The sequence below is a fragment of the Muntiacus reevesi genome, chromosome 3 (genome assembly GCF_963930625.1).
Source record: "Muntiacus reevesi chromosome 3, mMunRee1.1, whole genome shotgun sequence".
Taxonomy (NCBI): Eukaryota; Metazoa; Chordata; class Mammalia; order Artiodactyla; family Cervidae; genus Muntiacus; species Muntiacus reevesi.
Genome location: NC_089251.1, coordinates 24906331 through 24933373, shown reverse-complemented (window position 1 = coordinate 24933373; position 27043 = coordinate 24906331). Strand labels below are relative to the sequence as shown.

Below are 27043 nucleotides of genomic sequence, written 5' to 3'. Positions count from 1 at the left end.
ACCCGCGTGCATCGCGGGAAAGCGGGGAGAGGCATAAACACAAGAAGTCTGCAGCTCTGTGGCTACAGACTTAACGATGCGATACAAATTTCACCTGAAGCGCACGGCAGGGACTGAGGTGAGGCTCTGGGAGAGAGGGTTCCAGCTGGCAAAGCCCACTGCTCACTCCACAAGCCATCACGTGCTCTGGCCAGCCACCCCTAGGAATTAACGCATGATACCAGTGGAGATGGCTGGATAGCGTCACCAATTCAATGGACATGAACTTGGGCGAACTTCGGGAGATGGTAGGGGGCAGGGAGGCTTGACAAGCTGCAGTCCATGGGGTCGCAGAGTCGGAGATGACCAAGTGACTGAACAACAGGCAGAAACACAAGTCCTTTACAGCTTGTAAGAACTCAAGAGTAAAAGGATCCAGAAAGCTCTTCTTAAAGACCCACTAATTGGGAGATGCTCTGGATTCTTATAGAACCATAAGTTTCCCACTGCGTCCGCCACTCAGGATCAGGGAAGGACCCTCAGAGGCTGCTCCAGCTTCTAGAAAACCCTGCTCTGTCAACAACTGTGTCAGCTTTGTGAGTCGGCAGGAGGAAGGTACATATGCCAGTATTTCCCCTTTCTACTCACGTACTGGAAAAATAAACATCTGACAGAGTTTGTTGCTTTTTGCCTCTTCAGATGTGCATGGCCCTGATCCTTAAATCCACTCCTGAACCCAGCGCAGCAGGAGGCAGTGCAGTGCAGGGTTCAAGGGACAGGCTCCGGAATCTGGCTCCCGGGGTTCTGAGCCCAAGTCTGTTACTTGCCATGAGAACTAGAGCCATTTTCCTATGACCTGTGTCCTAGTTTTTTAATTTTGGTAGAAGTCACATAACAGAAAATATACTATTTTAACCACGTTTAACTGTACAGTAGCACTAAACACATTCACGTGGTTGTGTAATTGTCACCATCACCCATCTCCTGAACTTTTCCTACACTGAAATTCTGTCCCTATTAAAACACTCACTCCCTAACCCCTCCCTGCTCTCCCCAATCCCCCAGACCCAACATTAATCAAACCTGGCTGCTAGGGATGTTGTAAGGAAGAAATGAGATTATATAGGTAAAGCCTTTACGTAGTAGCTTATTATTATTATTGCCATTGCTGTTTATCACCATTACTATTGCTATTACTATGACTACTGCTATTACTTGAAAAGGAAATGGCAACCCACTCCAGTATTCTTGCCTGGAAAATCCCATGGACAGAGGAGCCTCTTAGGCTGCAATCCATGGGGTCGCAAAGAGTCGGACATGACTGAACAACTTCACTTTCACTTTCACTGCTATTACTGTTACAATTTAAGCAGTCTTCAATTACTTCATTACTATTTGGGAAGTCTTAAATAAAATTGGGTTCCAAATCCTATTGCCATGTTTCAGAGTCAACATAATTATGCCAACATCAAAGGCATTTGGGGGAAAAGAAACATTTCTTCAAATGGGCAGGCCCCATGGACCCACCAGGCTCCTCTGTGCATGGAATTCTCTAGGCAAGAATACTGGAGTGAGTAGCCTTTCTTTTCTCCAGGGGATCTTCCCAACCCAGGGATCAAACCTGGGTCTTCTGCATTGCAGGTGGATTCTTTACCGATTAAGCCGCCAGGGAAGTCCCAGGAGATGACACACATACATGTAATAAGCCTCCAGATTTAAAAGTGACTATAAATCCTGTTAGTTGTGACCATCTCAAAAGTCAAGGAAATAGCAGGAGTGGTGAGTCAAAAAAATTACCTTCATCAGATAACCCAGAGAGAACAAACTTCTTTCAACAAAACACATCTGCAAACCTGAAAAGCTGGATCATAAATCCATGCAGCTCCTCCATTTAGAAGATCTCATGGAAAGAACCCAGTCTGACAGCATGAGTTAGAGTCGCCACTGGTGGTGCTTACTCGCTCAGTTGTGTCTGACTCTGCAACAGCATGGACTGCAGCCCACCAGGCCCCTTTGTCCATGGGAGTTCTCCAGGCAAGAATACTGGAGTGGGTTGTCATGCCCTCCTCCAGGGGATCTTCCCAACCCAGGGATCAAACCCAAGTCTCCCTCATTGCAGGCAGATTCTTTACCATCTGAGCCGCCAGGGAAGCCATACATCTCCAAAATTAAGATTTTAGCTACATTCACTCCACGTTGGATAGAATTGCTGTCACTGCTGTGGAAATGAGTATGTATTAATATGTCTTCTCCCATTAGGATGAGTAGAAACATAAGAGGTGGACATGACTACCTCTCGGGCTATTTTTAAATGTTGGCTCATTTCACAGCTGCTGGCATAGCCATGTTCAGTGATTTAAATCTCACTCCTCTGGCCACAGTGAGTCACATCTGTGGCTTTGTACAGCATTTCTCCTTTCTTCCAGCCACTGAATGTTATCTCTGTCTGTGAGTAAGTTTACTCTGCTCCATAGTTTTCAGGTGATGAGGTTTTATTCTAGCAGTTAAAAATTAGAAAATAAATACGGGAAACAGATCTGTAGGGGCACATGTTTCATGCACATATACCAATTTGAGTATGTCCTAAACGTGTACATGAATAATCAGGTTACACTGCAAAGTGTGGTTTAATCATGAACATGACCCTTCCACCTGCCAACCTCCACCAACTCTACTGAACAGAAGAACTAGCCCACTGATGATGTATAGCCAAAATTCAAAAATATACAGAAAGGGCTCTTGATGTGCTAAAAAGAGCATTTTCCCTCCCATGTCGATTGTGAATGTATTGAAATATAGTTACTTTACATAAAACATACCACCAAGACATTCTCTGTACTGAATTAGGCAATTTATTAGGCTCCTATTGTCCATGTCTAGAACATGAACATGGATTGACATGCATTGCCTCATTGTGTGGATCTTACATGCATGTAGCCTCCAGCTGGGCCTTTGATTCTATTTGTTAGTTAGCTCAATGTGAGTAAATGATAAACACAAGAATGATACAGAAGCCGCAGCAAGAAATCCCACCCAATACCATATACCATAATATTTTTTTGCAAAATCAAAATCATATCACAACTCTCTTGTAAAAAATAAATTTCAGAGCAAGGCATTTCATTCGCCTCACTGAGAAAAATAAAGACGTTTCTATCATTTCAGAGCAATGAAATGTCCAACTATGGCTGAAGAGTACACCCTGAGAAGTAAATGATTTTAACGAACCCATTAAGGTTGATAAAGCTGTGTTAACCTAACATCGGGAAGGGACACAAGGTCCAGGCACAAAGGTCCCTGCTCACGTTGGGGGGCAATTCTCCAAGGATGCTGTGTTATAAACATCCTCGTTGTCTTCAATGCTTGAAGCATCTGTGGAGTCGGGGTCGCTCACCACAATTCCCACCGAAGAGAGACTGGTGATGAAGGCGTGCATCCGCTGGGCATAAATGTCTCTAATGTTAAAGTAAGGGAGCTCCTGACATTTCTCTGGTGGGTCCTCACTACACTGGTCCACATCGATGTCCTTCTGCTTCTGGTAGTACTTGGAGAACTTGTTGAAGATAATGGTGATGGGAAGGGCCACCACCAAGATGCCACAGATGATACACGTGCTGGCGATCAGCTTTCCCACCAAGGTGACCGGGTGGGTGTCTCCATAGCCCACGGTCGTCATGCTGATGGTGGCCCACCACCAGCAGACGGGGATGCTGGTGAGGCTGGAGGTGTGGTCGTCTTTCTCCACAGAGTAGATAAGCACAGAAAAGATGGAGATGCCCACGGACAGGAAGAGAAGCAGCAGGCCAACCTCATGGTAGCTATGCCTCAGTGTGGCACCAAGAGACCGAAGTCCCACTGAGTGCCGGGCAAGCTTGAGAATTCGAAAAATCCTCATGAGCCTGAGGATCTGGACCACTTTGCCCATGTTCTCTATGTCCTCACTCTCTTCCTCCTTGGTGTCTACAGCCAATGTGGCATAAAAGGGAACGATGGACACGAAGTCAATTATGTTCAGAGGGTTCTTCCAGAATTTCTTTTGACAGGGAGCGGTAACCAGCCGGATGGCCAGCTCGCCCGTGAACCAGGCGATGCACGCGATCTCCACGCCTTCCAGCACGGGGTCGTCCACCTCCCCGTCCTCGTTCTGGAACTCCGACATGCTATGGATGCACATGGCCACGATGGAGGCCAGCACCACGCTCAGGGAGGAGATGGCGATGAGCTTGGCCGACAGGCAGTAGGCTGGGTTCTCCATCCGGATCCAGATCTTCTTCCGGAGCTGGCCGAATCGCAGCTTGTCAAACTTCTCCAGCTCCTTCTCAAACAGAGACGACTCTTCGAAGGAGGAGTCGGTACTCACGTCGTTGCTCTTCTGGTCCCAGTCCTTCTCGTGGTTCTCCTCCTTGCGCTCCTGGTAGCGATTACTGCAGCAGGAATCCAGGAAGAGCTCGTTGATGCCCCAGTACTCGATCTCCTGGCAGAATGAGAACACGCACAGCTCCTCCATGACGTGCAGCTTCCCCGTGTAATAGAAGTTCAAGACGTATCTGAACAGCGAGGGGTTGCGATCGAAGTAGTACTCCTTATCGGCCACGCTGTAGTCATCGCACAGTTCCAGGATGGCCTCTTCCGAGTGGCAGCTGAGCAGCTTCCCGAGTCTGGTGTGAGGGAAGCGCAGGAGGGTGCTCTGGTCGACCGTCTGCTTAAAGCCCCCCACGTTCAAGTTGACAAGTTCCTCGTCTGGTCCAGGGCGATGGAAAAACTCACCAAACACCATGGTGGATCCAGGCGGTGGAGAGCTGGCTGGGAAGGGAGATGAGGGAGTTCACGCTGGCCCTGGAAGGAACACAAGACGGCATGAGCCCTGTTCCGAGCAGCCGTGCCAAGCTTATTTTTAATCTGCCCTTTCCAGGATGATGGGCTATGTTAAAAGCAAAAACAGAGGGACTTTCCTGGCAGTCCAGGGGTTGGGACACCACGCCTCCAACGCAGAAGGTGTGGATTAGATCCCTGGTTGGGGAACTGAGATCCCACATGACTCAACCAGAAAAAATAAATAAATGAAACAGAAGTCATCTTATTAACAAAGAAAGACTACATACCATTAAAAAAAAAAAAAAGCAAAAAGGAATAAAAAAGAATACACTATCCCCTTTTGACTAGAAGAAATTCAACATAAAATAGGTTTTGGGTTTTTTAAAAATGGGTTTATATATCCATTTTTTGGAAAAGACTGCCATATAATTTTTATGAATTTCCAATTCCTATTTCTCTATTTTTGAAGCATTCATAATATCATGCCATACCCCAAAAGCAATGCATTTGAGATCACTTACGCAATACAAGCATCTCCAGCCTCAAGCACGAGGCTTCTTCATTTGGAAATGCTCAGTTCAGACATGGCAGGCTATTTACTGCCTGGCTTGTAGCTCATCTCTCCTGGTCCTTAGGGCTTGGTCAAGCACCCTTAGGAACAGCTCTCTGCTCTGCACCTCGTACACAAGCCACACATCACTAGGGCTCAGATTAGCTCTTACAAAAGATGTGGGTTTCCTCTTACGCTCCCATGTTTCACTCATTTTAGGGAAAGCTCTATTCCCCATATTTGGATGTGGGCAATAAAGAGGATATAATTACCTCCTTGTCCCATTAGTATCTTAAAGATATAGTTACACTTCATGGGATGGGGTTTCAGGTACATCCACGAGGGAAGAAAGTGACTTAGGGAAACTTTTTAAGTTAATTGCAGTATCAGTTTCCTGATACAACTATGCTCCTCTGCCATCTCCTTCCTTCCTTCACAAACAGTCTCCTACACACTCCCAATCTTTGATACTCAAGTCTATACTGGCCCAGCATATACCGGCTATTTTAGTCTTGACTCTAACGAAGATGTACCAAAACTATTTCTCAGAGAGAAAATAATAGGTTTTGACCATCATCCAATACAATCCTGATTCCTCAGAGCTGATGATGCAAATAAAAGAAAGGTAGGAGACTGTCGTGTACTGAATTCCAACCAAGTACTAATAAATTTTTTCATATATCATGTGATTTCATCCTTTCAGTACTACACAGTAGGCATATAGGAAAATAAACACTCAGAGAAATTAAGTCCAAGATCACAAGATAAGCAAATGGTAAAGCCATGATTTAAACACAGGTTGATAAACTCCAAAGCCCATGCTATGTACACTACACACATATCCCTCCCACCCCTCTCTGTTTTTTTTCCTTATTATAATCCAATAACCCAATGTAGGTAGTATTATGACCGAAGTGAGTCAAGCATCCTTGGGGTAACTGGGAAAACACCAATGACCTCTGTCTGGAGAAGCTTCATAGCAGAGGTTCTATTCAAGTAAATGTTAAAGGTTTAATCTGAGCTGAGCAATGGGAGCAAAGGACATTCCCAACATTGGACATCAAAAGGTGGGGATAAGTCAGACTGTGAGGAGAATTGTGAATCAATCTAAAGAGTCTAGACATGGGACTTCCCTGGTGGTCCAGGGACTAAGACTTCGCCTTCTGATGCAGGTTGTGCAGGCTGGATCCCTGGTTGAGGAGCTAAGATCCCACATGCCTTGTGGCAAGAAAAAACAAAACATAAAAGAGAAGCACTACTGTAACAAAATTCACTTACTTTAAAAATGGTCCACATCAAAAAAGTATATTTAAAAAAATAAAATAAAATAAAGAGTCTGGACTTGATCCTATAGATAAGATTGCTAAATCACCTTAATCAATAAGTACACATGGCTGTATTTGTGACTATAACTTAGAAAGACCCCACTGACAGCAAGATAGAAGACTGTTGGCAGAAATGACTGGGGCTAAGGAGGTTGGGTTACAACAGAACAGGTGAGAGGATGCAAACTTAGACAGCAGTGGTGTGTACAAAGAGGAGGTGACAAATTTAAGAAGTTTATAGCTGTGAAAGGGCTCCACTCAATATGCCAGCAAATTTGAAAAACTCAGCAGTGGCCACAGAACTGGAAAAAGGTCAGTTTTCATTCCAATCCCAAAGAAAGGCAATGCCAAAGAATGTTCAAATTATCATAGACTGCACTCATTTTACATGCTAGTAAGGTAATGCTCAAAATTCTCCAAGCTAGGCTTCAGCAGTATGTAAACATAGAACTTCCAGATGTTCAAGCAGGATTAGAAAAGGCAAGAGGAATCAGAGATCAAATTGCCAACATCCACTGGATCATAGAAAAAGCAAGGGAATCCCAAAAAAAACATCTACTTCTGCTTCATTTACCATGCTAAAGCCTTTGACTGTGTGGATCACAACAAACTGTGGAAAATTCTTAAAGACATGGGAATACCAGATCACCTTACCTGCCCTCCTGCGAAACCTGTATGCAGGACAAGAAGGAACAGTTAGAACTGGACAAGGAACAATGGACTAGTTCAAAATTGGGAAAGGAGCATATCAATGCTGTATATTGTCACTCTGCTTATTTAACTTATATACAGAATGCATCATACAAGATGATAGGCCGGATGACTCACAAACTGGAATCAAGACTGTCAAGAGAAATATCAATAACCACAGACATGCAGACGATACCACTTTAATGGCAGAAAGTGAAGAGAAACTAAAGAGCCTCTTGATGAAGGTGAAAGAGGAGAGTAAAAAAACTGACTTAAAGCTCAACATTCAAAAAACTAAGATCATAACATTCAGTCCCATCACTTCATGGCAAATAGAAAGGTAAAAAGTGGAAACAGTGACAGATTTTATTTTCCTAGGCTACAAAATCACTGCAGATGGTGACTGTAGCCACAATATTAAAAGACACTTGCTTCTTTCAAGAAAAGCAATGATAAACCTAGACAGGGTACTAAGAAGCAGAGATGTCACTTTGCCAACAAAGGGCCATATAGTCAAAGCTATGGTTTTTCCAGTAGTCATGTATGGATGTGAGAGCTGGTCCATAAAGAAAGCTGATCGCCAAAGAATTGATGCTTTTGAACTGTGGTGCTGGAGAAGATTTGAGAGTCCCTTGGACAGCAAGGAGATCAAACCCATCAATCTTAAAGGAAATCAAACCTGAATATTCATTGGAAGGACTGATGCTGAAGCGGAAGCTCCAATACTTTGGCAATCTGATGTGAAGGGCTGACTCATTGGAAAAGACCTTGATGATGAGAAAGACTGAAGGCAGGAGGAGAAGGGGGTGACAGAGGATGACATGGTTGGATAGCATCACTGACTCAATGGATATGAGTTTGAGCAAGCTCCAGGAGACAGTGAAGGACAGGGAAGGCTGGTATGCTGAAGTTCATGGGGTTGCAAAGGGTCGAACACGACTTAGTGACTTAACAAAAAATAAAGTAGAATCAAGAGGACTTGGTCATTGACTGGAAGAAAAAGATAAGGAAGAAGAAAGTCAAAAGGAAGATGTGTTTTCAACTCTGCACAACCAGATGACATCATTAGAGGAAACATAAAGGTCAGGTAGGAATTTCTTGTCCTTATGTTTACAAAGAGACAAAGCTGTCAGCGAGACAAGAGATTCCACCTCTGAAAAGGACACTCCAGAGAACACAGTCTGAAAACTCAGCCCTCTGCCATCCACCCTAGGAGGAAGCTCACTGTGGGAGAGAATACAAGGCTATTTGCTCCATTTGCTCTGGACGTACCAGCACTGACAATGTTCCCGTGAAACCAGAGACCACAGCCTGGCATAGCAAAACACTTCACAGATGTGCTGACCTCTCTGAAAGACATGATTTTTTTCCTGCCTCAGCTTTCTATTTTTAGTTAGAGATCTTCTTTGAAAGGCCTAAATCAGACCTCATGGCGTGGTCCAAATATTTATGGAACCTCAGATCTCTGAAAGCAGGCTTATGTTCATGGCAAGTACAAGAGTAAAATGTTCCAAGGAACGAGTTTTAGCTAAGCTAGCATTAAGGGTTTCATGGACATTTTCTTCTGGTGGATTATTTTTTATCTCCTTGGCTTTCCTGGAACCCCACAATGGTTGAAAGCCACAGTCTCCTTTCATGATACAACCTGCTGAAGTCAGTCTCATAATCAGAGAGTGTGCCATCCATTTCCCAACTGTTCCAAAACCACTTTTCAAAAGAACATTGTTATCAACCATAATAGCCATCTTCCTGTTCTGTCCTCCTTGCTTTGTATTCACTCTATGCCAATAAAAAGGAGCCTGTTCTGAGGTCCACGCATTCCACAAAAAGTGTTAGTCGCTCAGTCATGTCCAACTCTTTTTGACCCCATGGACTATAGCCTGCCAGACTCCTCTGTCCATGGAATTCTCCAGGCAAAAATAGTGGAGTGGGTTGCCATTCCCTCCTCCAGGGGAATCTTCCCAACCCAGGGGTCAAACCTGGGTCTCCTGCTTGGCAGGCAAATTCTTTACCACCTGAGCCACCAGGGAAGCCCCCATTCCACAAATCCTAACCACAATAGCGACACATATCATAAAACCAGGGATCTCTCATTATGGGACTTTCAGAGGAGAGAAAAAAGAAAGCATCTCTATATCAGATCAAATGCTTCCACTCAGAGGACAAGATGAGATTCTCTACATCATGGCTGCCAGGGTACATTGTTGGTTTCTGGCTACGTCTGGCCCACAGCAGCCTGTGGAGAGCAGGGAAGACCTCACCTTTATAAACTAGCAAGTTTCCCTTACATGAAGCTAGTCCCTGGCCAATTACAATCAGTCCTTGTATCATCTGCTCCTCACTATTACCTTGAGATTTTGCAGGTGAGGAAGCAGGATTAGAAGAGATGGGCATCACACAGCTATTAAGGGTTAGAGCAAAACTCAAGCTAGGGCTCCCTGCTCGGCAGTGTGCTGGTCCACCCACTCGAAGAGGTAAGTAAGGAAAGCAGATGATGAACATTTGCAAGACTGCTATATTCACACCAGCATTTAACAGCATTGTTCACCCCCATTCAGAAAATACTATGTGTCAAAGGTATATTTATACATTCATATATATATTTAATATATACTTATAGTATACCTTATATATAGTTATATATATTTTATACATGAAGCTATATGTAAATGTACCTATAAAGGAATGTATATAATATACATATAGTGTGAACCATATTTAGAGAGAGAATTATACACATACTAAATAAAGATTTGGGTCAATTCCTCTATAAGTGAGACAAATCTCTTTAATTTTGACTAAAAATACAAAAAAAAAAGTTTTGATTATATACAAGTAAAATTTTGGTATAGAAAACCATGCCATAAGCAATGTTAAAAAAATATCTGCCACTTATATCACAGACAAGTGGTTAATATACCTAGCATATAAAAGGCTTTAGACAGAGAAGAAAAAAAAACAATATAGAAAAACGGGCCAGATATGAATAGACAGTTTACCAAAAAAATGTCAATGGATCTTAAAACAGGAAAACAATGTTCTACCTTGCTCAAAGCAAGATAAACGCACATTAAAATTACGGAGCAGTATCATATCTAATGGGCTTCCCAGGTGGTTCAGTGGTAAAGAATTCACCTGCCAAGCAGGAGACGTGAGTTCAATCCCTGGGTCGGGAAGATCCCCTGAAGAATGAAATGGCAACCCACTCAAGTATTCTTGCCTGGGAAATCCCATGGACAGAGGAGCCTGGAGGGCTTCAGACCATTGGGTCACAAAGAGTCGGACATGACTTAGCGACTAACCAACAACAAATCATATCTAATACCAAAATGGGAAAAAAATACAAAAATTGAGCTACATACTCTACTAAGTATGTGGGGAAGCAGTTACTTCTGCACACTGCAATCCGGAAAACAAAATGGAGGGAAACTCTTACGAAGGGGAATTTGGAAATCCTGAGCAAAACTGCCCATAAATTAGGAGAAAATATTTGCAAGTATTGGGCTTTGCTGGGGCTCACTCAGATGGTAAAGAATCTGCCTCCAATGCAGGAGAAAATGAGTTCAATCCCTGGGTCAGGAAGATCCACTGGAGAAGGGAATGGCAACCCACTCCAGAATTCTTAGCCTGGAGAATTCCATGGACAGAGGAGCCTGGTGGTCCAAGAGGTCGAAAAGAGTCAGACACAACTGAGTGACTAACACTTGACTTGACTTGATAGATCTAATAGGAGTCTAGAATCCAGAATAGATTTAAAAAATAAAAAATAAAAAAACTTAAAACAGTAAAAAGACAATTGGGCAAAGGATCTTTCGGATATTTCTTCGAAGATATATAAATGGCAAAAAAACACATGAAAAGATGTTCAACATCATTGTTCACTAGGAAACACAAGTCAGAGTCACAGTGAGATACCATTTCACACAACTAGGATGGATAGAATCAAAAAGTAATAATACAAGTCTTATGTTATAACGCAGTAAGTGTTTGTGACGATGCAGAGAAATCAGAATCTTCAAGCATAATGAGTTGTAGTGGAAAATGGTATGACCAATTTGGAAAACAGTGAAGGAATGATAGAATTAAAATCTCACCATTGTGCAACTCATAATAAAATAACAGACCTGAGTGTGCTCATAAACGGCTGCTAAAACCCAGTTAAAAACTGAATAGGGAATTCCACAATGGTTAGTTCAGAGGAACAATACCTGAACTCACTGCTCAAGCCAGTGTAACAAAAAGAGACAGGACAGAATGTGCCTCCTGATGCAAACACATACACAATTCTAAACTATCCCAGCCAAAAAATAAAATAAGACATAAATTTGATCTAGCTCTAGGTCTAACAGTTAAAATCAAATAGGATATTTCAGAGGAACATGTTCAAAGATACTATAGGGATGCAATCAGCAAAAACGAGACTGTGGGAAATTATACAGGACAAATGATGGATCAAATAAATGACACATCAAATAGATTCAGTGTGTGGCTTGTGTGGATACTGATTCAAGCTAGCCAAATTCTTTCAAAAATATATATATGAAAATCAGGAGTATCTGAACACGAAACTAGACACTTGATAACGTAAAACTATAATTGTTCAATTTTTCAATGTGTTAATGGTATTGTAATTGTGCTCTAAAAAAACCTTTATCTTTTGGACATATATGCTAAGATTTTATGGATAAATTTTTACTGCATTGAAAATTTACTTCAAAATAATTCATTGGTGTGGGGTTGGGAGGAGAGGGAGGAGTCACTGATCATACAAGATGGCTATGAATTAATAATTATGACAATTATTTTAGCTGAGTGACAGGTATAGAGGAATTTAACAAATTATTCTCTCTTTTTTTGTACATATTAAAATTCTCCATCAAACAATGTTTTAAGAAAAATCTACTAAGTACCTTGTGTGGCTATGCACTGTGATACACGTTTTATATACATTATTGTGCACCCTTTAATTCCCAGCAACTCACGTAGTACCTCAGTATAAGCAATGAGTAATTATCATTGAATGAATGACTCCGTTTACTTCTCCCGCAGTCCTAGCGGTAGATCTTATACCCCATGTCGCAAATAGAGAAACCTGAGGCTCAGGATTTAGCCAACATTATACAGATTTATAGGGCAAACTTTTTCCACTATGCTTCAAACATTTAACTTTTTTAACTGGAAGGAGGAAGGTCTTTAACTGATTGGTCTTCAATTTTATATATTTTATCAGTCAGCCTCAATAAAGAATGCTATATACTCTGGTAAGGGATTTGGTACTAGCATGTCAAGGATACATGCGGTCTCTGATCAGGCACATCTATGTGTACCAAAGGCTTCTGGCCATGAGGTAGAAAACTCAAGTGCTATTTTCATTTTCTTCCTCAAGAGCTTCACTTCATTGCATCAATCCTCCTGCCTACTATCAACACAAATTACTCATGGTGATTGTAAGATTGAAAAGAAAGAAAAAAGATGTCGAAAATCCAAGATATTCTCTGGCAGCTTAAACTAAACACCACGTTGATCTACTTCTCTCCAAGTGGCATCTATAAAGCCTTTCCAAAGCCATTAACCTCTTACCACTCTCTCTGCTTCATGCTCTCAAACTCACTTTATAAATGCTCTCAAAACTGTGTCTTTTAAAGGTTGACACATGTTCATGCACACATGTGCATAGGTGGCTTTGATAACGCACTTGATTTGCTCAAAAAAGTAAGAAAGGCATAACAAATACAAGCCACTTCTACTTGCTTTATTGGGCAGAACCACTCTTTAAAATCAATTCCATAAAAGTAAACAAACAAACAAACAAAAATGCCCTAGATTCTTCTGTCCTTCCCACTTGTTCAAAATCTACATTAGTTCTATCATCGAGGGAGAAGAGGGGGGCATTTTTCTGCATTAATAATGCCATCTTTATGGAATAATCATCTGGAAAAGCTGTATTTCATTCTATTGACTTTCAAAGAAAAATCATATATGTTTTTTAAAAGGGTGCTGTGCTGTGCTTAGTCGATCAGTCATATCCAACTCTGTGTGATCTCATGGACTCTAGCCCACCAGGCTCTTCCATCCATGGGAATCCTCTAGGCAAGAATACTGGAGTGGGTTGCCATGCCCTCCTCCAGAGGATCTTCCCAACCCAGGGATCGAACCCTGGTCTCCTGCACTGTGGGCGGATTCTTTACTATCATGTTAAATTCTATTTCCAGCCATGCTGTGTGAGAATATTCCAAATAAAATGAAACAAATGTAAACAGAAGTGAAAACCTAAATTCCATCCACACCCAAGTATTGAGCATCCTCTCAGCAGGAGCCTTCCCTGGTGAGGACCTTCTCTCAGAGCAAGCTCCCCATGCACTGGGGTGGGTAGCATGTAAGGAAAAGAAAATCAGAAGTCAGTGTTGGGTCACAGAGGAACAAAAAGTGTAATGAAATGTCAGAGGCATTGCATGGTCCACCTTGACTGTGGATTTGGAAATGGAGATGCTAGTGGTCCTTGATTCAGATCTTTGTGGATCAGAGTGTCTTTTTACAGCACAATCCTGAGAAAGAAATAGTTCTTTATGAGACACCTAGAAGGACATGCCCAGAGCCAATGTGCAGGCCACATAAAGCCTCAAAGAGCCTTCTAGATTTAAGTCTTTGTTTGCAGGGATCAGCATTTCCTGGGTATCCAGAGGCTTCTAAGTGGAGCCAGTCCCCCCAGTAGCCTTCCAAATGGCTCTTCCCAGCCCATGAGGAAGCCTGGATGTAAAGTGAGTCCCACTGGCCAAGCAGAGCAAGGAAACTCCCTCCTGGTCTCTTCCACATCCGTGTTCCCACAGCATTACGTGCAGCTCACAACACACTGGTGGCATAGGTCCCTGGTCACCCTAATTCAGAAGATTCATAACCCAAACCCAACTTTTAATTGTTGCACTGAAAGAAATCAATCCACTAGGTCCCCTTATCCAGGCTGAACTATCAGAAGCACCTAAAGAAAAGAAGACAAGGTTAAGACTCTGAAAACTTGTGCCTGAAGTGCCACTTCCCAGGTCTGTGACCTTGGATGGGAGGTTCTTGATCAATAAAAGATGATGTACACACTTTGATGATACGATAACAAACACAAAAGTCTTCTGAAAACACAAAGCATAAGATACATGTAAAATCTTATTTCAAAAATAAGAGAGTAAGATAAGAGTCCCCTGGAGATAGTAAAGTAATGCTCAAAATTCTCCAAGCCAGGCTTCAGCAATACATGAACCATGAACTTCCAGATGTTCAAGCTGGTTTTAGAAAAGGCAGAGGAACCAGAGATCAAATTGCCAATATCTGCTGGATCGTCGAAAAAGCAAGAGAGTTCCAGAAAAACATCTATTTCTGCTTTATTGACTACGCCAAAGTCTTCGACTGTGTGGATCACAATAAACTATGGAAAATTCTTCAAGAGATGGAAATACCAGACCACCTGACCTGCCTCTTGAGAAACCTGTATGCAGGTCAGGAACCAACAGTTAGAACTGGACATGGAACAACAGACTGGTTCCAAATAGGCAAAGGAGTACGTAAGACTGTATATTGTCACTCTGCTTATTTAACTTATATGCAGAGTACATCATGAGAAACGCTGGGCTGGAAGAAGCACAAGCTGGAACCAAGATTGCCAGGAGAAATATCAATAACCTCAGATATGCAGATGACACCACCCTTATGGCAGAAAGCGAAGAGGAACTAAAAATCCTCTTGATGAAAGTGAAAGAGGAGAGTGAAAAAGTTGACTTAAAGCTCAACATTCAGAAAACTAAGATCATGGCATCTGGTCCCATCACCTCATGGGAAATAGATGGGGAAACAGTGGAAACAGTGTCAGACTTTATTTTTTTTGAGCTCCAAAATCACTGCAGATGGTGACTGCAGCCATGAAATTAAAAGATGCTTACTCCTTGGAAGGAAAGTGATGACCAACCTAGATAGCATATTAAAAAGTAGAGACATTACTTTGCCAACAAAGGTCCGTCTGGTCTAGGCTATGATTTTTCCAGTGGTCATGCATGGATGTGAGAGTTGGACTGTGAAGACAGCTGAGCGCCAAAGAATTGATGCTTTTGAACTGTGGTGTTGGAGACTTGAGAGTCCCTTGGACTGCAAGGAGATCCAACCAGTCCATCCTGAAGGAGATCAGTCCTGGGTGTTCATTGCAAGGACTGATGCTGAAGCTGAAACTCCAATACTTTGGCCACCTCATGAGAAGGGTTGACTCATTGGAAAAGACCCTGATGCTGGGAGGGATTGGGGGCAGGAGGAGAAGGGGATGACAGAGGATGAGATGGCTGGATGGCATCACCGACTCGAAGGCATGAGTTTAAGTAAACTCCGGGAGTTGGTGATGGACAGGGAGGCCTGGCGTGCTGCGCTGATTCATGAGATCGCAAAGAGTCAGACACGACTGAGCGACTGAACTGAACTGAACTGAACTGGAGAAGGAAACGGCAACCGAATCCAGTATCCTTGCCTGGAAAATCCATGGACAAAAAAGCCTGGTAGGGCTGTAGTCCATGCAGTCACAAGGCTGAGCACACACGCATTTTGAGGGGGGTGGAGGGAGATGGGTTGGTAGCAATAAATAGGTAGAACTCAAAAAAAAAAAAAAAAAAAAACGGTGAGCCCCCCTACCTCCTTGTTCCTGCCCCTACTTACTCCTTTCTCTCTCTTGCCACCTTCATCTGGACAGTCATACTAGAGAGGTGCTCATTTCCTCCGGATTCCATTTAGAATGGCTGACTCCCTCTGCAAACTCCAGGGATCCCTGTAACTCACCCAGCTCATCTCCAAGCAGGAGAGTTGCTTTAGAAGGCTAATTCAGTGAACCCAAAAGCCAGAAATCTGTCCTATTTGTAAAAAGGAAAGAACCAGAGGTGAAAGATATTCAACCGGAAAGTGGAAAAATATGGACTTTGCCACAAGACAGGAGACTTAACTCTCCAGTAGCTACCTCATCACATCTCCAACTGAGTCACATTACAGAGAGGAACCCTCATGCAGACAGCTGGCCACCTGATGTGAAGAGCCAACTCACTGGAGAAGACCCTAAAGACTGTTGTCAGGGTGACGTGATGAGGTCCAGAGGTGGAGTGCTGGAGCACTGAATGCATCTGCACCACATGAATCATTCCCCCTGCCCTTAATTCCCAGCTCTGTTCTCCTTCTTCCATAGCCTTTCAGGTGCATTTTTATCTGCACTGCCCCACTCCCAAGGGATTACAGTGCCTTTATAGATCTCTTTATCCTTAGTTATCTTTATATCCTTATAGTTATCTTTACCCTCTTTACCCTTCTCTTTATTGCATTTATAGTTCTCTTTATCCTCCACAACTCTGACCATTACTGTCACCAGACTCCAAGCTTTTCCATGCAGGGACCATGTCTTGTCATCACCACAGCTCCAGCCCCTTATGCTAAGTACTGCCCATGGTCTAGTGAAAGATACTCATTTTGATCTGGAAGAATCAATAAAAACTATCACTGTGAACAGATTGAGCACAGAGCATTTGGGGACAGTGAAACTATCCTATATGATGCTGTGATGGTCCATACATGCCACTATATGTTTGTCAAAACCCATAGACAGTTCCACACCAAGAGTGAACCCTAATATGCACTATGGACTTAAGTCAATAATAATATGTCAGTATTGGTTATCAATTGTAATAAACACTGCACCAAGGCAAGATCTTAAAAGTAGGATGAACTGTGTGGATAAGGGGAGGGTATACATGGGAACTCAGCAATTTCTGCACAATTTTTCTGTAAACTGTTTTTAAAAAACAAAAAAACAAAAACACTGTTTTTGTGAAAGAGCTAGCAGAAGGCTGTAGATCAGGCATGGTGAAATGACATGCCTCCAGTGACCAAACAACCGAACAAGCTACACAAATGAAGTGGGCTGGTTGGGACTGTGGTGAACCACCCAGGCTTATCTCAGAGACAAAGGCTACTCAGCATGAGTCCTTTTTGAGAACAGAAGGCCAATCTGGGTGTATCTTACAGTGTTCCTGGGAAACCCAGAAATCCTAATTTTTACGTGGGATATCTCAACATTAATCAGAATTTATCCAAAAAGTTTTTAACACTATAGGAAGTGTCAGTTGTGCAGTTGTGTCCAATTCTTTGGGACCCCATAAACTGCAGCCCACCAAGATCCTCTGTCCATGGGATTTCCCAGTCAAGAATACTGGAGAGGGTTGCCATTTCTTTCTCCAGTGGATCCTCTCAACCCAGGGATCAAACTTGGGTCTCCTGAACTGGAGGCAGATTCTTTTACCATCTGAGCCACCAATATAGCTCAAGCAAAAATGTATCTCCAGGCCCAGTACTGCCAATAAGTCCTCAATCTGGGACCAGAATGAGATTCTTCTCAGCTCCAGCACCAGAGCAGTCATTTCAGGCCAGGCTAACACAAATGGAGCCTTGTCACAGTATGGAGTGTCACTTCCTCAAGTCTGAACTAAAACCACAAAAGGGGGTGGGCCACATGGACAACAGGATCTTCCAAAGTTGACCTGCTGTGTCCTTCCAGGCCTGCTGTCTCCCCTCCTTCCTCAGTCATCTACCCCAACTGCCCCATGGATTTTTACAAACAGAAGAGTCTCCTGGATGTTTAACCCTCATTTCTGTCACTAGGTTTTTCTCCTCTTCCTTTGGTAAATGCTGGCATCAGAGAAAACACCAGACAGGCAGCTCTTACCCTTGTGGTGTTGATGTCACACACTCTGCCCTCATCCTGCCCAGCGGAATGTCCATCATCATCCAAGAAGCTCCGGCCTTCTCCCTTCACTGGCAAGTGTGGGGTACAGAGGCATTTAGCGGCCAAAAAGAATCCTGTTCTCTGGTTGCAGCGGCTGAAGCAATCGCTGGGAAATCACTCTCACCTGCAGAAGAAAATATCAGTCATGTTGTAACTCCAAGGAGAAAACACATCCAAAAAGTTTTATTGCAGACTCAATCCTCTGGGCATTTTACTAATTAGACTCCTATCATAGAGCCCAGTCAAATTCCCAGGAACCCATCACTCCCCTTGGTCACATAGCTATAGAGACATCACAAAGTGATCCTCAACCACTTTCAGGCTCCAGGACTCAGATCTTGACTGAAGTGGACACCTGGGGCATCTCCACTGACACCAAGGCCAATAAAACATCCATAACATAGGTCCTAGAATTAGGACGTTAGTCACTCACCTCCCACACTGTTTCTTCCAGGAGTATCATTTTCCTAGCTAATTCATCAAGGATATACTTATAAAAAGACCCTGATGTTGGGAAAGATTGAGGGCAGGAGAAGGGGGTGGTGACAGGGGATGAGATGGTGGGAAGGCATCACCAACTCAGTGGACATGAGTTTGAGCAAACTCCAGGAGATAGTGAAGGACAAGGAAGCCTGGCTTGTTGCAGTTCATGGTGTCACAAAGAGTCAGATATGACTTGGCAACTAAACAACAACAACATATTTGTAAACTTCTAATTGAATACCTTTAATCCATATTAGAGACCAAGTTTTGAGTGTGACTGCAGTAATAGAATGAATACTGCTTCTCTAATTTGAAATCAACAGGTTTCAAAGGCTGGCCAAATTCACTGTTGCTTCATTGGTCACTGTCGTCTTCTGCAGATCAGAAATGACTACACATGCTAGATCAAAGTTCTCTAGTTAATGCGCGCGCGCGCGCGCGCGCGCGCGTGTGTGTGTGTGTGTGTGTGTGTGTGTGTGTGTGTGTGTGTGTGTGTGTTATGTATGAGGGAGAGTTAATATGAAAATAAGAGGATAAACTTCATTTTTTCTCTCTGAATAAATTAAAGAAAGCCAAAAAAAAAAACAACAAACTTTACTTACCAACAAGGTAAGCCTTGCCTCATGGTGGTGCTTTCCCATGGTAGTATCTAAGCATCTACCTATCGATTTTCATGTTTCCCAATCAATGCTAAGTTCAAAGGGGAAATGGGGAAGATAAAGAAGAAAGGATTGATCCTGAGCTTCAGAAAGAAGTGAAAGGCAAGCTTCCAGCTGTGTCAGTCACTGCAAACTTTCATCATAGCCGAAGCGCTACCTGATGTTATCCGGGCACTGGGATTACAGACGAGATGCAGCGCCGGCCCTCTCCCCCATCTCGGAGCCCACAGGACCCAAACCAAAGAACAGACACGTGGAGGTGTCCTACCAACATCCAGGGCGCAACGGGGTGGGAAGCAAAGCAGGAACCACAAGCCGGTCCCACAAGGGCCAGAGCAACCCTGCAGCAAATTTCCACCTCTAATAGAGATGACAACGAGGAAGGATACAGAAAAAGTGCAGCTCTACCCACACTGAACTTCTGTGATTGGGACCCTTGGCAAAGAGGTAGAGAAATTTCAACACAGATAAATAAAATTCAGGAGCTAGCCTCCTCCTCCTTTCCTTCCGCCCTTCGCCTCCTCCCCCTCTCATCTCCCCCTCCACCTCCTCCTAATTCTCCCCCTCCTCCCCCTCACGGTCCTCCCCCTCCCCCTTCTCCTCCTTTCCCCCCTCTCCCTTCTCCTCCTTTCCCCCCTCCCCCCTCCACCTTCTCCTCTTCCTTATTCTCTCCCTCCTCCCCCTTACCGTCCTCCCCCTCCTCCTCCTCATCTTCGTCTTCCTCCTCCTCCTCCTCCTCCACGGCCTCCCAGCAGCACCTCAAAGGGTTAGTCTCAGATATTTGTGTTCCACATGAAATGTAGAAACGTCGTGCCTTTTAGAAAGGGTACAGCACACAAATATAGGCTTCTTTCCCTAACAGACACCTTTCCAAAAGCAGCACATTTTAAAGGAAGGTAAGATTAATCTGGCTAGGAGATAATTAACCAACTACAAACAGCTTTGATATGACTACATTAACTACTGAAGAAAAAAAATCAACAAAGTCCTTAGGCTATTCAGCACTTCTGAGAAACCTCAGCACTGCTCCGCACTGGCTCATCACCTTCTCAGGACGGAGCTGGTCCAGAGACAGACTGTGACCTTACCCAAATGTATCATTTTTACAGAAACTGGTGCCCAGTGGGTATCAATGTCTGCTGCATGAACAACATCCTAGGCTGTCTTTTTCTCTCTTCTTTCCCTGAAAATCAGAATTCTTGCACCTTGCCTCATTTCCCCTCACCATGATTTATGTCCAAAAGACTAGGTTTTTGGAAAACACGTAAAATCAGTCAATTCTTCTCTATATGAATTTATGTAAGTTCTGGCAGCTCTATACTGGGGTTAATGGCGACCTCGTCCAAGAGGACTTATGCCATACCCACACCCAGAGCCCCTGTCCCTGCGGCAGACCACTGCCGATCCGTACCTCCACAGGAGATGCTCAAACATAGTTCTATCTCAGTCTTATTTGAATGCAGAGTTCCAAAGAATAGCAAGGAGGAATAAGAAAGCCTTCCTCAGTGAACAGTGCAAAGAAATAGAAGAAAACAATAGAATGGGAAAGACTAGAAACCTCTTCAAGAAAATTAGAGATACCAAAGGAACATTTCATGCAGAGATGGGCTCAATAAAGAACAGAAATGGTATGGACCTAACAGAAGCAGAAGATATTAAGAAGAGGTGGCAAGAATACACAAAAGAACTATACAAAAAAGATCTTCACGATGATCTTCCCAGATAATCACAGTGGTGTAATCACTCACCTAGAGCCAGACATCCTGGAATGTGAAGTCAGGTGGGCCTTAGGAAGCATCACTATGAACAAAGCTAGTGGAGGTGATGGAATTCCAGTTAAGCTATTTCAAAGCCTAAAAGATGATGCTGTGAAAGTGCAGCACTCAACATGCCAGCAAATTTAGAAAACTCAGCAGTGGCCACAGGACTGGAAAAGGTCAGTTTTCACTCCAATCCCAAAGGCAATACCAAAGAATGCTCAAACTACCACACAATTGCACTCATCTAGCAAAGTAATGCTCAAAATTATCTAAGCCAGGCTTCAGCAATACATGAACCGTGAACTTCCAGATGTTCAAGCTGGTTTTAGAAAAGGCAAAGGAATTGCCAACATCTGATGGATCATCAAAAAAGCAAGAGAGTTCCAGAAAAACATCTATTTCTGCTTTATTGCCTATGCCAAAGCCTTTGACTGTGTGGATCACAACAAGCTGTGGAAAACTCTGAAAGAGATAGGAATACCAGACCACCTGACCTGCCTCTTGAAAAATCTGTATGCGGTTCAGGAAGCAATAGTTAAAACTGAACATGGAACAACAGACTAGATCCAAATAGGAAAAGGAGTACATCAAGGCTGTATATAGTCACCATGCTTATTTAACTTATAGGCAGAGGACATCATGAGAAACACTGGGCTGGATGAACCACAAGCTGGAATCAAGATTGCTGGGAGAAATATCAATAACCTCAGATATGCAGATGACACCACCCTTATGGCAGAAAGTGAAGAAGAACTAAAGAGCCTCTTGATGAAAATGAAAGAGGAGAGTGAAAAAGTTGACTTAAAGCTCAACATTCAGAAAACTAAGATCATGGCATCCAGGCCCATCGCTTCATGGCAAATAGATGGGGAAACAGTGGAAACAGTGGCAGATTTTATTTTCTTGGGCTCCAAAATCACTGCAGATGGTGACTGCAGCCATGAAATTAAAAGACACTTATTCCTTGGAAGAAAAGTTATGACCAACCTAGAGAGCATGTTAAAAAGCAGAGACATTACTTTGCCAACAAAGGTTCATCTAGTCAAGGCTATGTTTTTTCCAGTGGCCATGTATGGATGTGAGAACTGGACACTGAAAGAGTGCCAAAGAATTGATGCTTTTGAACTTTGGTGTTGGAGAAGACTTGAGAGTCCCTTGGACTGCAAGGAGATCCACCCAGTCAATCCTCAAGGAAATCAGTTCTGAATAGTCATTGGAAGGACTGATGTTGAAGCTGAAACTCCAATACTTTGGCCACCTGATGCAAGGAACTGACTCATTGGAAAAGACCCTGATGCTGGGAAAGATTGAAGGCAGGAGAAGAAGGGGATGACAGGGGATGAGATGGTTGGATGGCATCACCGACTCAATGGACATGAGTTTGAGTAAACTCCAGGAGTTGGTGATGGACAGGGAGTCCTGGCATGCTGCAGTCCATAGAGTTGCAAAGAGTCGGACACTACTGAGTGACTGACCTGAACTGAACTGATGTGAATTTATGTCAGTTCACCCCCTGCTTACGGCATTCATACACTAGGTGTGACCTCTCCATGTAAAATGATAACTAGCATTTTCTGAGTCCCTACAACACACCAGGAACCTTCCTATTTTACTGGTGGAACACTGAGGCTCAAAGACACTGTTTGCCCAAAGCTCCACACCTGTGAGTACCAGAGATGGGATTCAAGCTCAGGTAGGTCTGCCTGATTTCAATGAGTATAGAAAATCAAGATCCTCTTCTAGCCTTTGGGGAAAATTAAGGAAGGATTGGGAGAGAGGGCAAACATGGCCCAAACCAGCAGGTTTGAGAGGAAGAAAAATGTGTACATCTGACACATTCCCCTCTTCCTGCTGAACAATCCCACCAAAGGTTCTGTTTCTATGTTCCCATCATCCCTATCTATGTGCAACTGTTCAAAAATAAAAAAAATAAAAAACTGGAGCATTTGTGATTTTGCACTTATGCTGGTTTCTGACTTTGTTGAGTGATTCAGTAGGATCCTGGCAAAACATATCAAGCTCATTCAAGTATCTCCAGCCTCCACAGAATTCCTCTCTTCCCAGGACAAAGGGAGACCCTTGGTGGCATCCTTGGGCCCCCATCCAGCCTGGCTGTATCTCCTGCTGGGTTGACTATAGCTTTCAAAAATGAACACGATGACCGTCTCCAATACTGAAAGGGGAAAGGTGAAGATTAAGTGGCAGATCGGACTCTTTCATCACCTGGAGGCCTGACATCCAATCTTGGAACAGAACGAGGAGCATCAAATGGACGAGCAGATGGTACACAAGACTGATAACAATGCCCTGCATCATTCTCCCAGAGAATCACAGGAATAATGTTGCTCTCCCAAAATTCAACTTTAAAACCAGTGCCTGAGAACTTAAAGCAGACACTCCAAGTGATATTGCAGCCTAGGTCTGTGTCCTCTGTGTTTGTAGAGAATGCTGAGAGCACCTGTCACTGCCCTGTTCACATTCTTCTGAAATGTTGTCACTTCAGCGCCACCCACAAGATTGAGAAGCCTGCAGTTAGGGACAGTGTCCTAATATCAATCTTCAAATTAATTGTCTCTGTTATACAATGACATTTGACAGGTTTTTGTTTTTGGTTTTAGCCAATTCCTCTCCCCCAAACCAACAAGACTAAAGAGTAAATTAATTAAAAGAATCAATACGGATAATGAAAGGCAGACGATCAGCAATGGAAGCAGAGAAAGAAATTGTCAAAAATCAAAATTGGTTGCCAAGACCCATTCCAGCACTTTCTACAGGAGAAGAGTTTTATCCTGAAGACACAGCATCTCCAACACTGATATGAGATATCTTGAGTGGGGTTTTAAGTCTCCAGAGCTCAGAGTCTCAGATATCATTACATACCCCCAAATCTCCCCTTGTTCTGACTCTCAGCTCCTTGAGGCACCTGCTGGTGATTTCAGTTCCCAGGTTCCCTGTCAACACAGAGCAAATAAGCTATGCAGCTGATGCAAGTGTCCACTCTGTCCACCACTTCTATTTAAAGAGTGGAACTTAGTAAAGCAAACGGAAGTTTATTTATTCAGCTCTGGAACACCTGAGTTTCTGAAGTTGCAAGTCTGAGACAGCTGACTCCAATCCGTGATAAGGTTACCAGGTAAGTGACACCCTGGAGCACCCTCCTAGCAACGCGCCAACTTCCCTGGACACATGCTGACCTTGCAAACTTCTATAGCAGGGACTCTTAGCCTCAGCACCACTAACATTTTGAGGCCAGATAATTCTTTTTTCCTGGGGGATGTCCTATGCACTACAGGACATTTAGCAGCATCTCTGATCTCTATCCGAAGGCTTCCCAGGTGGCTCGGTCATAAAGAATCCACCTGCCAATGCAGGCAACACAGGTGTGATCCCTGGGATGGGAAGATGCCCTGGAGGAGCAAGATCCTTCCTGGAGAAGGGAATGGAAACCCACTCCAGTATTCTTGCCTGGGAAATTCCATGGACAGAGGAGCCTGGTGGGCTACAGTCCATGGGGTCACAGGAGTCAGGCATGACTGAGCAACTGAGTATGCACACAAGCACTGGACTCTACCTGCTAGATGCCAGCAGTATACCTCCTTCCTGCCCCCCAGGGTGTAACAATCACAATGTCTCCAGATGCTGCCAAATGTCCCCTTGAGAGCAAAATCAACAAGCAGAGTGAAAAACACCTCAGACACCTACCTATATGGGAGCTGGAAGTTCAGAAAGGTCAGAACGACAGATTGTACTAATACTTCATCTGCTGAGAGGGGCTGGGGAAATTTCCCCCAAACACTTATTCCTTTAGAATTCAGTCCTGGCATTTCTGGTGTCAGACAAGCAAAATTTTGCAAATGAGGACAGATAAAAGCAAGGTTAACCTTTTGTTGAAAGTCAAAGCATGCGTCACACAACTTGAATCTTGAGTCTAGTGTAAAGATTAGTGATTTTCTCCGTGAGTCGGTCTTCTGTTTGCTAACATTTCCAGCGCTAGGATAACACCCAGGGCAGCACATTCATACAGTTTCAAAGATGTGGCCTACTTCCTCTGGGGTGGGTGCTCCTGCTGGCCACACCCACTCCTAATCAGATTTGCCAAAATTGTGGAAACTCTGATCTTCCACAAAATCAGTTTGGTAGTCTTGCCCCTATTCATCATCTACAGACCAATTCCCAATAAAATCTAAGAGTAATGATGTGATACGAGTACAAAGAAAAGGTAAAAGTTGACCCTACCTCTAACTTGCTTCATTAGTAAGAACTGTGGTCAAGGGTTTTGCTTAAATAAAGCTAAAATAATGCAATCAGGCCCCCATAGTAGAATTTAATGTGCCAGCAAAATCATATTTAAATCCTATAATCCAAAGCAATCAGAACAATACAACCTTGTCTAGTTAATTCAGAAAGTAGTTTACTAAGAATATCTCCAAATGACTTATTTTTTCCGAATTATCAAATTTCAGTGGAGAATGAACATGTGGAAGGGAAGGGTGGGACAAACTGGGAGATTAGAGCTGACACATATACACTACCATGTGTAAACCAGCTAGTGGGAAGCTGCTGAATAGCACAGGAAGCTCAGTTGGTGCTCTGTAATGAGCTGGAGGGGTGGGGTGGGGGAAGCAAGAAGGAGGCTCAAGAGGGAAGGGATATATGTATCCACATAGATGACTCACTTTGTCATACAACAGAAACTAATACAACATTATAAAGCAATTATACTTCAATAATAAAATAATAAATAAATAAAATATGAAAGTGATAGTGAAAGTCGCTCAGTCGTGTCTGACTCTTTGTGACCCCACGGACTATACAGGCCATGGAATTCTCCAGGCCAGAATACTGGAGTGGGTAGCCTTTCCCTTCGCCAGGGGATCTTTCCAACCCAGGGATCAAACCCAGGTCTCCCACATTGCAGGTGGCTACTTCACTACCTGAGCCACATGAGAACCCCAAAATATAACATATAGAAGTCATTAAAAAAGAAATAACTTAAGTCAATAGGAAAAAATCCTTAAATTAACAAGGTTTTTTTTTCCTTCCTTTTGCTCTGTCTCAAGAAGAAAATGAAAGCTTCCCAGGGTCTAAAATATTCAGGAATTAAAAATAAATTGATAGGGATTCTGGTATTCAGAGAGAAAACCAGTAAGTGCTTGCTAAAGTAAGGCCTCTAAATGATATTTGAAAGGTTAATACAAATTATACTTCTCTTGGCATCCAGAACGAGTGAATGCAATACCATCCCCAGAAACCCCAAGGGCTACAAGCGTGGTAACTGAACACCACTGTCCTCCCCCGGGGTTCTGTTCCTAGACGACCTCCCCTGGGGAGCAGTAAAAGGCAGCAGGCCACTGCTGAGTCATCTTCAAACACAACCCACAGACAGGAAGGTAAGGAGGGTCCGTGGAAGGCTGTGCACCTCATAAGGAAAAGCAAAACCACACGGCCACTGACCCCAGTGCGGTCCTCCTCCACGACTGCCACCATTCCACTGGCCCCAGGGAGGAATGCCCTGGCTCCCTCCACATTGCAGGAGTCCCCCAGCTTCATAGCTGACAAGCAGGGGTTCAGCCTGAGGCCAGGAGACAGGAAAATCATCCCACCTGGGGACTTTAGACTTGGAGTTCAATCTTATCTGTCCCCACGTTTGCAATGACATGACTGATGCATCCAACATCTATACTAACACAGTGATAACATGATCAACTGAAAGCAAACAGTTCCGTGGGTACAGGGGGCGGGGGGTGGGGAATCTATCATGCAATGATAGTAGCGGTATCAATTGATTAAAGGAAATCTTCTGGAGGACACTAGTAATGTATATCACAAAATCCCACAGTTTCACCTTTTGGAATGTATCCTGAGGAAATAAATCAGACACATGTCCAAGGATGTAGATACAAGGATGTCACTGCATCATTAATTATTCATAAGAGTAAAAAGGCAACCTAAAAGTCCATCGATAGGCGAATGATGAAATAAGACTAGGAGCG

General features: G+C 43.4%; 1 protein-coding gene across 1 annotated transcript in view; it reads right to left on the bottom strand.

The window, feature by feature from the left end:
• Window positions 1-2822: 2822 nt before the first annotated feature.
• The window catches only part of KCNS3 (potassium voltage-gated channel modifier subfamily S member 3), a 46106-nt gene continuing 21885 nt past the window's right edge, over window positions 2823-27043 (bottom strand). Inside the window, exons 3-4 of the mRNA XM_065927195.1 lie at window positions 18089-18272; window positions 2823-4815 (exon numbers count right to left, since the gene is read on the bottom strand). Coding sequence (XP_065783267.1) covers window positions 3281-4756 — 1476 coding nt within the window. The 5' untranslated portion in view covers window positions 4757-4815; window positions 18089-18272 and the 3' untranslated portion in view covers window positions 2823-3280. The remainder of the gene's footprint in view (window positions 4816-18088; window positions 18273-27043) is intronic.